Source organism: Centropristis striata, chromosome 5, assembly GCF_030273125.1.
Source record: "Centropristis striata isolate RG_2023a ecotype Rhode Island chromosome 5, C.striata_1.0, whole genome shotgun sequence".
Lineage (NCBI taxonomy): Eukaryota > Metazoa > Chordata > Actinopteri > Perciformes > Serranidae > Centropristis > Centropristis striata.
Window position 1 is genome coordinate 3,945,276 of NC_081521.1, and position 17,093 is coordinate 3,962,368.

The 17,093-nt window shown below is 35.6% G+C and overlaps 1 protein-coding gene across 1 annotated transcript; it reads right to left on the reverse strand.

Moving 5' to 3' along the window:
- Positions 1–934: 934 nt before the first annotated feature.
- zgc:158263 (ceramide kinase family protein) lies at positions 935–17,043 on the reverse strand. Its single transcript, XM_059332632.1, has 13 exons — positions 16,845–17,043; positions 14,195–14,290; positions 12,644–12,781; positions 11,766–11,894; positions 10,327–10,390; positions 10,087–10,232; positions 8,773–8,847; positions 8,248–8,400; positions 6,903–7,008; positions 4,432–4,535; positions 3,481–3,677; positions 2,303–2,616; positions 935–1,222 (listed from the first exon to the last, which is right to left on the reverse strand). The coding sequence occupies exons 1-13, from the start codon at positions 16,966–16,968 to the stop codon at positions 1,120–1,122; spliced, it is 1,749 nt and encodes a 582-aa protein (XP_059188615.1). The 5' UTR covers positions 16,969–17,043; the 3' UTR covers positions 935–1,119.
- Between the last annotated feature and the right edge of the window lie 50 nt (positions 17,044–17,093).

The window sequence follows — 17,093 nt, forward strand, 5'->3', positions numbered from 1 at the left end:
GTTATACAGTATTTATGTTCACTTAAATAAACGGTTTTAATAAAACTACTTGTGACATGTCATATTTGACTCATTTTGCAATAAAAATATCAGGATTTATATCGTATCTCGATAGATTTCAGCCTAAATATATCGGGATATGACTTTTGGTTCATATCGCCCAGCCCTAGTTTTAACATAACTTCTTCCATTCAAATGTGTTAGATTTCTTGCAGCGCCTGCAGCTGACTGATGCTGTTTCTTGTCACCTGTTTCTGTTTCTACCAGGTGTGTGGTCTAACTGGAGTTACTACACATCTACACACCAATAACAGACCAATAACAGACCATAATGTGGTGATCCTGGCGTGGGAGCTGCATCAGGAACCAACATGTGTTTAAACAACTTCTGCTCTGGGACACTTTTATTTGTTATCTCATGCGTTGTTTGATTTCTACACTGCAAAAAAAGGTGTGTCTAAAAACCAGATAAAAACAGTAAATCTGAGGGAAATGATCTTGCTGCATGGACAGATAATTTCACTTGACAAGATTTCTTAAATTAAGATTATTAAATCTAGAAATAAGCATGTTGAACGCTTAAAATTATCTATATATTAATTAAGATCACAAAACCTGATAACCTGAAAGCTCCTGATCAAGAATAAAACCCAAGTACTTGTCATTTAAAACCAGTTCTATAGGGTTTCCTTTTGATTTAAACAATATTTATACTTAAAATATTTTAATTTTCATTAAAAACAATTGTTTATGTTACATACAAGCTGTTGCTGCTGTTACCCCTGACAACAATAAAGCATAATATTGTGTTGAGATGTATTTTATCTTCTCTTGCCATTCCCCATGATTGTATTCTCTGGAAGTCAAAGTAAAAATAAATAAAAATGTGCAGAACAAAAGTTTACACACAGAGGAAAACATCATTTTATCAGTATTTTAATGTTTTTAGTAGAAGTATTTGACAAACGCACACTCATTAAAGAATAAATAGTTTTGTGTTCATTATTACAGTGAAAAAACATGACTAAGTGCCTGAAACATGAGGAACTATTTGGCCCTGAAGTTACCAACTAGCCCTGCTGTAACACCTCCACGTCTCCCTTCAGAGTCGAGGTGAAACTATTTCTGCGTCTCCTTGTTGTCGTTTTGTTCGCTGCAGTCGTTGCCGGCGGCTCCGTCCTCGATGCCGCGAGCGTACAGACGCACCAGCTGCCCGTGAACCCTGAGAGGAGAGGAATCAGTATTATTAGCTGCAATTAGAGACATTTTTGAGTTCACACTTTCTAGCCATTATTGTGCTGATTCCATACAGCTAAAGGACATGATATATATTTTATAGAGATTTTATATATTGCAGTAAAATACAAGATAAATACCTTTATTTATATAGCACCTTTAAAAACAGCGTTCACAAAGTGCTTTAACAGAATTAGAATCAGAATATTAATAATGAATAAAACTCATGAAAAAAGTATACAGGTCAAAGGTTTGGAAGCAAGGTCAATTTTGGACAAAAATGATAATAGTTTCATTGCTATACTTTGCAACAAAATAAAGGTGATTATTATATAAAGAGTCACTTATTAGAACACATTTTTACTATCCTTTCTTACTTTCCTTAATGTATAAATCTGTATTCTTGTTTCTTCACTCCATTAATATTAATATATATTATAGAAGGGACCCACCCGAGGACCTGAGGCTGCTCATAAGGTGTCAATATATCTGAAATGTAACTTGGAGCCCCGACGAGCTTTAAAGGTGATCAGTAAAATCTTAAAATCAATTCTAAAATGAACAGGGAGCCAGTAAAGAGAAGCTAAAATTGGAGTGTTGTGCTGTTGTCTGTTAAAACCAGTAAGTATATGAGTGTATGTATTAGTTTTTCCAAATCGGAGCGGGAATTCTGGATATGGTTTTGAATTGAAGTAAACAGGACTGAACTACTTTATTCAACCGTATTTGTGATTGTATTTTAGTGGGAAACATTTTTAAAAAGAAGTTCACACCACTTCAAAAACTAAAGACGCCCTATTGACACTTTGTATCTAATGTATTTAAAGTATTGGAGCTTGGGATGGGCGTTTGGAAGAAACCTGCCAACTTGAGCATCTTTAACATTAACGATGAATTAATCGATGTGTGTTAATCCATCCTCCAGTATGGATAAAACATGCATACATGGGCAAATTAAAATATACATACACAGTACTTTTATTTTTTTTGGCCCACCATCACCACCCCACTTTTGCAGGACAACTTTATTTTTATTTACAGAACAAGAAAAGTTTCCCTCTCTTACCTGCAGAGGATCTCTGTGGAGGACAGGATCTCTCCGTCACAGTTCCAGACGGAGACAGCGGGAGGTTTACTGCAGCACAGACCACAGATAAAGGGGTTCGCTGCTTTCTGCTCATGTCTCGTGTCTGTGTTTCTCTCTGCTAGATGCTGCTGGGATCCGTTCCTGCTCACCGTCTCTACGAAGTCTCTCTCCACCTCGTCTGTCCCGACACCCTGCTGCCCTCTGATCTCCTCCTCCTCCTCCTCCTCTTTTCCAGGGGAGAGCGAGAACCGGACGGCTTTCACACGGTGGACCTCCACAAACGGCAGATCAAACTAAAGAAAAGTAGCAGAATTTTCAGATCGAGCTGTGTTTAAAGTTGTTGGTCCACACTGCACAAAAGGTGTGTAAAAACCAGATAGAAAAACACTAAATCTGAGGGAAATGATCTTGCTGCATGGACAGATAATTTACCTTGACAAGATTTCTTAAATTAAGATTATTAAATCTAGAAATAAGCATGTTGAACACTTAAAATAAGGACCAGTTCATCACTGCTTGCAGCTTTAATTTTATCTCTTTTGTACATGTTTTGTCTTTTTTGGTCATTTTGTGACCAAAAAAAGATGTATAAAGATAAAATGGACAAAAAAGACCAGGAAAAAAGACAAAAAAAGACAAAAAAAAAACACAAAAAGACACAAAGACCCAAAAAGACCAGAAAAAGGACACAAAAAAAGACACAAAATGACAAAAAAAAGACAAAAAACACAAAAAAAAGACACAAAAAGTCCAAAAAAGGACACAAAAAGACACAAAAAGACAAAGAAAGACACACAATGACCAAAAAAAGACAAAAAAGAAACAAAAGATGTTAAATGACCAAAAAAGACAACAAAAAAACCCAAAAAAGACACAAAAAGTTTTTTTAATCTTGGTAAGAACCAAATAATCATCAGGTCACTCTGCTCGGGCCAGTTCATCACTGCTGGCAGCTTTAATTCATCTTGATTTAAGCTTTAATTTCTTATGCTAACATGCTTATTTCTAGATTTAATAATCTTAATATAAGAAATCTTGTCAAGGTAAATTATCTGTCCATGCAGCAAGATCATTTCCCTCAGATTTAGTGTTTTATCTGGTTTTTAGACACACCTTTTTTTCAGTGCAGCTCTGTTGTGCTGTGATATTGTCCTCACCTGGTCCTGTGTGCTTGTGTGTCTGTAGAGGAACTTGAGGAAGCCCAGTGGGTGGGTGTCCCACACCAGGATGAGGTCCCCCGTCCCGTCCGCCAGGTGAGCAGAGGGGGACAGACCCAGAGGACTCTTGGGACACGAGCTGGACATACAGGTGATGGACACACACCTGAACCGGCCCTCCACACTCACCCACTCACCTGCACACACCAAGGTTATTATAGGTAACCAAAACTAACCAAATAACAAAAAGTGTTTATACATAGATTTCCTTTTATTCCATTTTTTAAAAATACTTCATAATTCAATTTGTGTGTTTTCTTTTGTATTATGCATGACTTCATAACTGTGTTATTCTGCACAAAATACATTTTTGAGTTGTTCCCACTTCTAGCCATGATTTTGCTGAATCCATAGAGGTACAGGACTATATTTATATTATATTGCAGTGAAATACAAGGCCACAGTGAGTAAAATGTAAAAAGAACAAAAGGTAACACTTTATATTAGGGAACACATATTCAACTTTAATTAGTTGCATGCAAATAAGTAACATATTGGCTCTTAATTAGTCATTATTAAGTTATGAATGCCTTTTTCTGCATGGCCTTATTATACAACCAGTCAGACATTAACTAAGAGTTTTCCCTCAATAACCTCAGAATTATTTATTATTAATGGCTTACTGGTTGTATAATAAGGCCATGCAGAATAAGGCATTAATAACTACTTAATAATGACTCATTAAGAGACAATATGTTACTTATTTGCATGATAATAAGCAAGTAATTAATGTTGAATATGTGTTCCCTAATATAAAGTGTTACCGAACAAAAAACACCTTGAACCAGAGGGTTAAATGGTGCATGATTTCTGCTAAATGGGCTAAAATACTTCCATGTGTGTGTGTGTGTGTGTGTGTGTGTGTGTGTGTGTGTGTGTGTGTGTTTCTACCTTCTGAGTCACTGCTGAACTGGCTGAGCTGGGAGCTGTACAGGGAGCCAGAGTCTGATGAGTGGGGGAAAAGTCTCTCTGTGCTTCTGGAGCACACACTGCACCTAAACACACACACACACACACACACACACACACACAAACACAATCATTTTCACTCTTTTTTTTTGGTAATTTTGTGCCTTTTTTTGGTAATTTTGTGTCTTTTTAAAATATTTTTTTGTTTTTTTAGTCTTTTTTATTCATTTTGTGTCTTTTTTTTGTTTTTTTGTGTCTTTTTTTAGTCATTTTGTGCCTTTTTTTTAGTCTTTTTGTGTCTTTTTTGGTAATTTTGTGTATTTTTTTAGTCATTTTGTGTCTATTTTAAGTCATTTTGAGTCTTTTTTTGTCATTTTGTGCCTTTTTTTAGTCTTTTGTCTTTTTTTGTCTTGACATAAAATTCTTTTGCAGCATTGACACTCAAATATTTAAGTTGAAACAACAAGTTGGGTTTTACAGTGTAGCTGCAAGTGTTGATTTGTCTTCTCTTTCTCCTTTTACTTACTGTCTTTCTCCTTTCTAGACTGTCAAATTTATTTTAAAAAATATAGCCCAACCCTCTGTCTTTGTCTCTCCTTCATCCTTCATCATTTCTTCTCTCTCTTCCCTCCTAATTCTAATTACACTGAATCAACATTGTCTTTCTGTCCCTCTCCATCTCTTCTTTGTCATTCTTTCTCACCCTTCCTCCCTTTTTCCCTCTCTTTCCTCCTCCTCATAGTCTGAGAAACAACAAACTCATCAACCTTGACACCCGTTCAGAAGACACTAGCTGACAGTTAAGGCTCCTGCTTCAGACAGAGACATCAGACGCTCTAACAGCAGAGAGAGAGAGAGAGAGAGAGAGAGAGTCACCTTTCATCTAGATCAGGTTCCTCCTGGTTTCTACGCTCCTCAAGGTGCAACAACACCTGAGTCCCTGCTGCAGGAGGTTATAGTTACACTGTCTCAAGCTGTGAGTTGAAACCATTTCACTGGTGCTTTAACAGTAATGATGCTGCTCCCAGGAACTCTTTCTCTCCTTTCATATACGAGGTTAAGGTTATCAAAATTGCTCTTATTCAACTTAAATACACAATTGGGACTAATGAAAATATGCTAAAAAAACACAATTGTGGTTGTGTTGTTTATGTGAAGTTTGTTAGCTGAAATAGAAAAAAGGAAAAGATATAAACGTATTGACAAAAACTGTGATATTTAAAAAATCTAATGTTAATGTGTCATTTAGAACGTTAAAATGCTAAAATAAACCGTTTGGAATAACTAGATCCTGTTAAGAACATTAAATTCTGCTCCTCAGCCACACTGTGATTGATTCTGCTGAGATGAACAGTCACATGACAAATATTCACTGAAAATCTATTTACACAGAGCTGAGAGGAGAGGTCAGGAGAGGCTGGAAACATGCAAATAGTTCAATATGTAAAGCATGTGGAGACCCAATTTTTTACCCACTAATATTCATGACACTAGTGGGCCCTTGGAAAAGTGTTGTATATATTAATTCCTTTTTATTCTTTCCTTTTTTTTCTCATGACTTATGTCATTATAACTGTGTTACATATGACAAAAGTCATATGATCTAAGTCTGTGATACATTTTTGGTAGTTCTCACTTGTGTTGATTCTATGGAATCAACATAAGTCATAATAATTACATTTTATTATTACTATTAATATTATTAACACTTACCACTACCACCTTTACTCATCAAGTGTGAGACGGTACTGACTGTTTTATGATATTAAGATTTTGTAACACTTTATATAAAGCCCATGTCTATAATGCATTATACTTACAATGCGTTATAACCTGCTGACAGCACTTTATAATTAAATAATAATGCTCTACTACAATAGTTACAATAGTTCTATCTATCTATCTATCTACCTATCTATCTATATATATATATATATATATATATATACACACATACAGTGATATATATATACAGCGAAATAGAAGGCCACAGTGAGTAAAATGTTAATTTCTTATAGTTATGGTTACACACAGTCCCTCCACCTTCCTAAAGTTGTATTTGAAGTGTAATTTATTTGCCAAGAAACAGACAAAATGCACAATAAACTTAAGTTAATGATTAATTTGACTAATGCGATAATATTGTCATCATCATGGCCACAATCATTTTGTCGTGAGAAACTAATACTGTGGCCGTCCAAACTGGAAACTACAAAGTACAGAAAGTACAGAAAAAAAACTGTCAAACAGGAAATACGAGGTACCAAACAGATAACACTGTGAAAAAATAGATAACGCGCCCACGCTTGCAGGTTGTGGTTGTTTTGGAAGTTTTTTGAGGTGATAAAACACCTCCACGTCTGTATAATATGTCATTTTCTTTTTTGGTTCTAGTTTCTAATTGCAGTGTTTATTGTGTGCAGCCTTCTCTGTGTCAGTAGTTGGTGTTTTACCCTGAGAGGCAGCGTGTTCGGTCCCGGGGGCTGGAGAGCAGCGGGTCTGCGGGGAGATACTGAACTATGCCTGCATAGCTTCTGTTGCTCAGGTAAACCATGGTGCCTGTAGACAAAAGGAGAGCAAGTATGTAAGTATGTAAGCTGAAAATAGACAACGGTAATCTAAACACAACCCTTTGAAAAAAGAACATATGCGGGGAATGTGGTTCTGTGACCTAAAATGTTTTCTCAAACAGCATGCAAATGAAGTTCTTTCATCTCAGTCACAGAGCTGTCAGGGAAAGCTTCTGTAAATGAAAATAGATGCAGAGAGTCTAACACAGGGGTCTCACACTCAAAGTGCCTCGGGCTGCTGGAGGCAGTATCAAAATGACCAAAACAAGACACAAAATTACAACAACAAAAAAGACGCAAAGTGACAGAAAAGAACTAAATTACTTTAAAAAGACACAAAATTACTAAAAATAAAAAAAGACACAAAATGACAGAAAAAAAGACACAAAAATATTTTTAAAAAGACACAAAATTATTAAAATAAGACACAAAATGACCAAAAAAGACACAAAATTATTTTAAAAAGACACAAAATGACAGAAAAAAGACACAAAATTACTCAAAAAAGACACAAAATGACCAAAGAATACACAGAATTACCAAAAAAGACACAAAATTATTTTAAAAAGACACAAAATGACAAAAAAGACACAAAATGACAGAAAAAAGACACAAAATTATTTTTAAAAAGACACACAATGACCAAATAAGACACAAAATTATTTAAAAAGACACAAAATTATTTTAAAAAGACACAAAATTATTTTAAAAAAGACACAAAATTATTTAAAAAGACACAAAATTATTTTAAAAAGACACAAAACGACAGAAACAACTAAATTATTTTAAAAAGACACAAAATTACCAAAAAAAGAGACAAAATTGTTTAAAAAAGACACAAAATGACCAAAAAAGAGACAAGATTGTTTAAAAAAGACACAAAATTACCAAAAAAGACACAAAATGACAGAAAAAAGACACTAAATTATTTAAAAAGACACAAAATGACAGAAAAAAGACACTAAATTATTTAAAAAGACACAAAATTATTTTAAAAAGACACACAATTACAAAAAAAAGTAATTAAAGGGACCTTCCACACACAACACGGTAAAGTGCCATTCATATAAAACTCACATTAAACTTTCATATCAAGGTGAGGGCCACAAAATATTGTCACGAGGGCCGCAATTGGCCCACGAGCCGCGAGTTTGAGACCCCTGGTCTGACAGCATGTTATTTACAGTTACAGCATGTAGTCGTTTCTGTTCTCTGAATGAATCGTCACCTGAATAGTCGTATCTGAGAGGTCCCATCCATCTGTGTTTCTCACTCTCAGCTAACACGTCGCCATAGAAACCGTAACCCAGCAGAGACACGGAGTAACGCACGCGAGCTGCCGGCTGATGGACCGAACACACATCCAGAGGCTGAGAGTCTCCTGTAAGCACAGACGGCTCTATTTTAATAACATGCATTTAAAAAATATGTATCAAATTACTTTTAGGTAGCTCGATCAAGAAACCAAAGGAATGTGTAAAGAAAATAGCTTGTATATGTGTATTTAACCCTCTGAACCACATCAAAACTTATGTTTTCTTTGAAAACTTGCCAAAAATACAGGGTTTATAATAGAAAGAAACAGGCATTATCATAAAAATGTGAGCTTTCTGCACTGTAGCGACTTATATATTGCAGTGAAATACAAGGTCACAGTGAGAAAAAAATCTAAAACAACAAAAAAAAGCCACAACAATTAAAAAAGCCCTGAAATGTCTTGGTGTTCAGAGGGTTCAGATGATTTTTTCCTCACCGATGATGATGTGCAAAGCTGAAGTAACAGGGTCGATCACTCCCACTGTGGCGTAACACACACAGTCAGTAGAACCTGCAGCAGAAACAACACAAGACAATGAGTCTCACGGCAACACTTTATAAATACCTAATAACAGAAGGGCTGTTTCCACTACTGGGCAATACCCGGAATGATGCAGGTCTAACTTGCCAAAATGCCCCTAATTTGAATACGAGCCGTCTGGAGTGGACTTTTGTCGGGACTTTTTCATCCCTGTAGAAGAGCAGGGTCTTTTTTCTCCCCTGAAAAAAGCCTGGTTACTGATTGGATAGAACACTAAGCAGGATGTGACATAGTACTCTACACAACAACAACACGCCATTTGTAAAAGCCAGCGAAGCAGTGTTGCCAACTTAGCAACTTTGTTGCTATATTTAGTGACTTTTCAGACCCCCTTAGCGACTATTTTTTCAAGAAGCGACTTTCGACAAATCCAGCGACTTTTTCGGGTGTTGTTGGAGACGTTTGGAGACTTGTTCTTACTCTTCTTAACGAGCCGTGGGGGCCGGCAGCTCCTTAAGAAGAGTAAGAATGAGTCGAATCAGCCCAGTCCTCCTGCAGCAGTCCCTCCCAGCTGCAGTCACAGAGCCGGAGGGGATGTTAATTTGCAAAAATAGCTAATAGGCTAACAGTTAGCTCTGTAGCAGTACAGTGTGTATGTGCTAACAGGCTAACAGTTAGCTCTGTAGCAGTACAGTGTGTATGTGCTAACAGGCTAACAGTTAGCTCTGTAGCAGTACAGTGTGTGTGTGCTAACAGGCTAACAGTTAGCTCTGTAGCAGTACAGTGTGTATGTGCTAACAGGCTAACAGTTAGCTCTGTAGCAGTACAGTGTGTATGTGCTGCTGCTGCAGGAGGTGTTCACTTAGCGATCTCTGTTTGTTTATAACAAGCACCGGACACTCTGTGCACAGTTAGTGATGCCGGTTAATTCACCATCACTATGTTTATGATCAGCGGAGATGATGTGCATAATTAGCCATGCTGGTTTGTTTATGATCAGCTGCTGACGTTGTGCACAGTTAGCGACGGCGGCCACAGTTGAGTCTCACGTTTTTAATCCGTCGCGTATGTGACGTCACAGTTGAAACTGTCGCTAAGCGATTAAGCTACGATCTAAAACCATACGTCACCTCCAGAGTCTCTAAATCCCTCTGGAGGCCTTTTTGTAATGGAGACACGCAGAGTGAGCGGACTTTTGAGAGGGCGTGGCCTGAGACTTTTCCTGGTGGACACTCTTCCCCCTAAAGGAAACACGGCTAGAGTCTTTACCTGCAGGGATGATGCCGATGTGAAGCGGACAGGGCTGCAGGGAGACAGTGGGATCATTCTCACAAAGGCCGGCCTCTTGTTGTGTCCGCCCAATCAGACCGTGGAGTATTTCGCTGAACATGCCATCTCCACCCACACACGCCACTCTGTTGTAAACAAACACAAGAGTTCCTGCTGTGAAAGCACCTCCCAGAGAGCTCAGCTGTTATTATGCCCTCATGCCACAGTGTTTACTCTCACCCGTCAAAACCTGTCAGGTCTTTCTTCAGCAGGTGATCTCTGGCCTGGTTTGCCCGCTCAGTCACTACAAAAATAAATCTTTTGAGTACATATAGATTGCAAATCACTTTTTAAAAGAATCATGTGCAATTATGGGCTATTTTGTTTTATTAACCCTTTGATGCACAACATATGTATGAGTTTTTATGTTCTATATCTTTGCAATAAATTATTTTCATTATTCAGTATTCCAGGTTTTCCTCAATTAGTTTGTTTTTGATCATCATACATCCTAATTTTATGTTTTCCTTTATTAATGTTTTAATAAAATCCCTTTTTGTGTCATTACACTTTTAATTCACAACATGAGTGAAAAATGATCCATAGGCCTATCTGTTTTGTTAGCTAAGAAGCTTGCTAAGTTAACTACTTAGCTAACGTCTTGGCTAAGTATTTAGCTAAGTAGCTTGCTAAGCTAACTAATGGGTAAGTAGCTTGCTAAGCTAACTACTTAGCTAACTTCTTGGCTAAGTATTTAGCTAAGTAGCTTGCTAAGCTAACTACTTAGTTAACTTCTTGGCTAAGTAGCTTGCTAAGCTAACTACTAAGCTAACTTCTTGGCTAAGTAGTTAGCTTAGCAAGCTACTTAGCCAAGAAGTTAGCTATGTAATGAGACAAAAACTTTTTTTCTTCATTAAGTATGAGAGGTAAAATGGAAATAATGATCTGTTGTTATCAAAAACAAGATATTTACAGAATAGTTGGAATATTCAATCATAAAATAAGTTGATATCAAAAGATAGAGCACAGAAACACACAGCAGCAATAAATAACATGAAGGAAATTAATGTGGGTCATTTTTGTTGTGCATCAAATGGTTAACATGTTTAGTTCTCGACATGTAGAAAAAACTTCCAAAATACAAATTTAGGTGTTTATTTTACAACACTTTACATATTTGTGTCTGTAGATTTCTCCTAAATTTTACCTGAAGTAAGCATTCGATAATGCCTAATTTGCATATTTAAACATAAAAAACAACAAAAGAACTGTTGTTACAAACATTTTGTCTTAATGTAAGTTGTCAACTTGAAAAATATATATATAGATTTTTTTTTATCGTACTCTGAGTCTGACATTTCCACTTCAGTAACTCTTATGTTATAACAAAACCTTTCAGTTTCATTCCTATTTATATTTGGAAAGTTTTTACATAGGTGTTTGTTTCTATATAAATATATTGTATATAGAACACTTTATTCCTAAAAACATGGCAAATATATATATTTTTTTCATGGCTGTTGAGAGAATTTTCTCTAGAAAAAGAAACAACTTTGAATAAGCAATCAAGGGTGATATAGTCCTGGTGATATTTATAAGTTAAATCCTTTTACCCAATTCACCTGTAGTATCTTATTTAAATTTAAATCCATCTATGAGACCATTTATTTGTTTCTCACCTATGACATGAGAGCTGATACCAGCCAGCTCAAACAGAGGAGCAACCAGAGAGTGGTAGATCTCTCTTCCTTTCTGCTTCCCTCCGAACGGGTTGATGAACACCAACAGCCTCTTTGGACGCAACGGACCTGAGAGACACATTAGAAATTAGAGAATTTCCGATACCAAATTTTCGTCCCGATACAGATTCCGATACTTGTGCTGTGGGTATCGGCTGATACCGAGTACCGATCCGATACCAGTATGTTATAAAAAACACCATCCTACACCTGCATGACTGTGATATGATTATCATTGTGGTCTATAATTTATAGATGAGGTAGATTTAATGTTTTGCACATATCCAAAAGAAAGCAAAAAAAGACACAAAATGACAAAAAAAAGACACAAAATGACAGAAATAAACAAAATTACTTTAAAATAGGTGCAAAATGACCAAAAAAAGACACAAAATGACAAAAAAAAAGACACAAAATGACCAAAAAAGACACAAAATGACTAAAAACAAACATTCAATCTACCTCATCTATAATGTTTTGCACATATCAATTGTATTGCACATGTCCGTTTTATTGCACCTTTTAGTTAATTTATCCTGTGTGGGTGTTGAGAGTTCTGAGTGTTGAGAGTTATTACATCCCAGGGAAAGAAAGCTTAATGGAGCGAACCAGTAAATAGATTACTAATTTAATAAATTACGTGGTATCGGATCGGTGCATTGACTCCAGTACTCCAGTACTTGCCGATACCAATGCCAGCATTTTCCCAATCCTGGTATCGGAATTGAACTCTATTTGAATATATCACAGGTTTCTGAGAGCGAGCAAAAGTCTGGAGGATTTTAACAAAGACACTTTCTAATCATGTTCATCCGTACTGTGAGTTTTGACAGCAGCCCTCAGGTGTTTGGTCCACTGGTCTCTGAGGACCCGACTGGGGCAGCTGAACTGGGTCCGGCCCAGTCGCCATAGAAACCCATGAGAGCTCCCACTGCTGCTGCGCTTCACGTAGAAAACTGAATGAGAGAAAACAAAACCAGGCTGTTAAACCACTTGTTGCAGTCGGTCATAAAGGCTCTTATCTGACTTTGGTGGCAGAGAGGAGGACACTGGACAAACTGGTGGACATTATGGACGTTATGGACACTTTGGGGGAGGAGGAGAGAGTACAACAGGGGTCTCAAACTCAAATTACCTGGGGGCCGCTGGAGGCAGTATCAAAATGTCCAAAAAAAGACACAAAATTACAAAAAAAAAAAAAAAAAGACACAAAATTACAAAAAAACCCTAAATTTCTTAAAAAGACACAAAATGAGTGAAAAAACACTAAATTACTTAAAAAAGACACAAAATTACAATAAAGACACAAAATTATTAAAAAAGAGACACAAAATGACCCAAAAAGACACCAAGTGTCAGAAAAAAACTAAATTACTTAAAAAAAGAAACAAAATGACCAAAAAAAGACACAAAATTACAATAAAGACACAAAATTACAATAAAGACACAAAATTATTTTAAAAAAGACACAAAATGACCCCAAAAAGACACAAAATGACAAAAAAAGACACAAAATGACTTAAAAGGACACAAAATTACCAAAAAAAAAGACACAAAATTACTAAAAAAAGACACAAAATTATTTTAAAAAGACACAAAATGACCAAAAAAGACACAAAATTACAATAAAGACACAAAATTACAATAAAGACACAAAATTATTTTAAAAAAGACACAAAATGACCCCAAAAAGACACAAAATGACAAAAAAAGACACAAAATGACTTAAAAGGACACAAAATTACCAAAAAAGACGCAAAATTACAAAAAAGTAATTAAAGGGACCTTCCACACACAACACAGTAAAGTGCCATTCATAGAAAACTCACATTAAACTTTCATATCAAGGTGGGGGCCACAAAATATCGTCACGAGGGCCACAATTGGCCCGCGGGCTGCGAGTTTGAGACCCATGGTGTACAATAATAAGCTGGACACTCATCTTCTTCCTTTTCGTGTGCAATAACTGTGCAATATTTTATTTAACTGCTAATTTAAGTCTTCTTCTTATTTAGTCATTTATCCACCGTACAAAAACACAACACCATACATTCTTTACATTACATTATCTATATATCCATCCTCCAAATAGTTCTCTACATTTATTTATCTGATATTTATTTTTTTCACTTGTTTGCTTTAGAAGTGTATTGTTTTGTTTACACCACTCGATGGTTTATTTTAATTGCATTTGTATTTGTATGCTACTGGAACTTTAATTTCATCCTAAAGGGATCAATAAAGTCTAAGTCTAAAAGCTTTGTGCTGTGCACCTGTATAAAAGAGATGTAAAGCTTCAGACGGTGTCCTGAAGCTTTAATGAGTGTGGGCTTGTTTTTGTGACACCTGAGCGTCTCCTGAGGACTCACCTGTGAAGTCTTTGTCCGTGTCCTCGACTGACTTGTGGGGCAGGACCTCCACCCGGCCCTCCTCCACTCCAACCACCTCGGCTACAGGTACTGAAACTTTAATCACAAACACACATGAACTTCAGTGGAAACGCTGCTTTGCATGCAATGAATATAATAGTTTAACCACAGGACAGACTGCTGGCCTGCAGCTGTAAAAGGTGTGAAATGATCTCTCTTCTGGCCTTTTTGACACGTCATATTAGGGAAAAGCACAGCTGGTAACCCTAAACAACAACATATAAACACCTTCTAATGTTCTACTGTTTGAATATCTTTTTTTTATTACAACAGATCATTATGTCCATTTTTCCTTTCATATTTTATGATGAAAAATAGTTTATGTATCATTATATCAAGTATACACACATGGGTCAAAAATGACCTTGTGCATTAGAAGCGTAGTGATACGAAAAAGGTTTTTTTATTTAAAAAGTAAGAAAATAAAACAAAAAGCTAGGATGTATGATGATCAAAAACAAGTTAATTGAGGAAAACCTGAAATACTTAATGATGAAATTAATTTATTGCAAAGATATTGAATATAAAAACTTAGTCGGGTCACTTTAGACCCCCCTGAAACTATGCTTTCTTTAAGTAATCCCTAAAAATATTAATTTGATTCCATAGAGGTGCAGAACTTATTTATTGCAGTTAAAAACACTTAAAATAAGAAATTAAGCTTTAATTTATCTTGTTTTAAGAGTTAATTTCTTAATTATTATTATCAAATTAACAGCATTGTTTTCTGTGCCGTATTGCCATAAACAGTACCATTAAAAATCACAATGTTTAACTGTTTTTTTTATTCTTACAGTAAACAAATCAGTACTGTAAACACAACTAAAAAATCAGTGTTTAATTGTTTTTATTTTACAGTAAAGAAACCAGTATTGTAAATAAAACTAAAATCAGTGTTTGTTTTTATTTTACAGGCTAAAAAAAACAGTGCTGTAAATAAAAATACAGTAGTTCTACTGTAAATAATAACTACAGTAAGTTAGTCAGTTAGTAATTTACCTGCCGATTAATTTGCATAACTGACCATTTTATTAAACTATGCCAGCAGGTGTGTTAGAACTGTGTGTATCATCTGTTGCAGCAGCTTGTGTTTCATGTTTGTGCTGTTCGACTTGTTCTTCATGTTTTCTGTCAGCAGCTGTCTGATTAATTAAACCCTCCCTGTAACCTGTAGCACACATTGTTTAGTTCACGCTGGTTCCAACGCTCTATTGGCATTATTATTTACAGTGGAATTACTGTATTTTAATTTATAGTACTGTTTTTTTATACTGTAAAATAAAAAACAATTAAACACTGTGATTTTAGTGGTGTTTACAGGACTGATTTGTTTAATGTAAGAATAAAAAAACTGTTAAACATTGTGATTTTTAATGGTAGTGTATATGGCAATATGGCACAGTAAACAATGCTGTTAATTTGATTATAATTTCATCATTATTATTTATAGAAATTACTAGTAATTGCAAGTGATTACTTTTTTTGGGCCATTTTGTGTCACATAGACAATACATCATTACATTTCACATAAAACATGGTTGAGATCACAAAACAAATACAAAACAAAACAACACAAAAACACAGCTGCATCAATTAAAGTTGATATTTAGATAATGACTATTAAAGTGTTTTTAAAGCTATATAGATTTAATTGAGTAATATGATAAAGGAGTGAGTTCCACTGTTGCACTGCCCTATATATATATATATATATATATATATATATATATATATATATATATATATATATATATATATATATATATATATATATATATATATATATATATATATATATATATATATTTAAAACAAGACAAATTATCTAACACTTCTAAATCTAAAGTTGTTGTTTTTTTATCTTGGTAAGAAACAAATAATTGTCTGGTCACTCTGCTCGGGCCAGTTCATTGCTGATTTAATTTATCTTGTTTTAAGAGTTAATTTCTTATTTTAAGTGTTCAACATGCTTATTTCTAGATTTAATAATCAATTAGACACTCCTTTTTTTGCAGTGTATAGAGCAGTAGTACCTGTAACACTTGCCTAACAAGTTGGAGCGTTAAATATAGAGTTTGTCATCAACATGTTGTGCCAGTTGAGTTGAGTTGAGTGCAGACAGGAAACAGGTTGTGGCTTTAAACAAGCAGCAGCAGCAACGTGACTGCTCCACTCTCTCCCTACAGCTTTATATACACATCAACCAAAGTATGGGAAGATATTTGTAACCTGATTTCTCATCAATCTTATAATACAGTTGGCCAAATGGCATATCCATAAATATCGCTACATTAATACATCGAAAACCACCTCTCTTTCTTGTCTTTGTAAATGAAACCAAACAGTATACTGTAAATAAAACATGTGTATTTTCAATAAATAGATGGACTCCAGAGGGTTAAGAAATCTTCCAACTTAAAAGCTGTAAAAACTTTGAATTTATGTAAACTTTACGTTTTTTTTATATGTATTGTTGAGACCACCTGACGGCGTTTTGTATTGTTGTTGGTGTATTGTCTTGCTTTGTGTTGCTTTAATAAAGTTTTAAAAAAAATGATACAGATGTGTTGGGGAATAAAGAGCCACCTACTTGTTCTCTTGTCCCGGTTCTTCTTGTCCACCTCGGTCCAGTTGAGGTGCCAGCCCGTCAGGACGGCCCGGTACCTCTTAGTCCCGACCCATAAAGTGGACTCGAGCCTCAGGTCCGCCTCCATCTAGTCAGAAGCGCGTCTCAGCCACAGAGTCGCTCTTTTCTGTTTTCTCTCAGGAAACTTTTCACAGCCATAGCGTTTCTTCCATCAGGGGGGTGAAGTGGTCTGAGGTCCCATCAGAGAACAGG

Bases quoted from the DNA above. Each gene is read 5' to 3' on its own strand.
- zgc:158263 (XM_059332632.1), bottom strand. From the start codon at position 16,968: ATGGAGGCGGACCTGAGGCTCGAGTCCACTTTATGGGTCGGGACTAAG. The intron at 11,895-12,643 runs GTACGGATGAAC...TGTGTCTCTCAG, and splicing joins GGCTGCTGTCAAAACTCACA to GTCCGTTGCGTCCAAAGAGG. The intron at 7,009-8,247 runs GTGACGATTCAT...TTTTGTCTACAG, and splicing joins TCTCAGATACGACTATTCAG to GCACCATGGTTTACCTGAGC.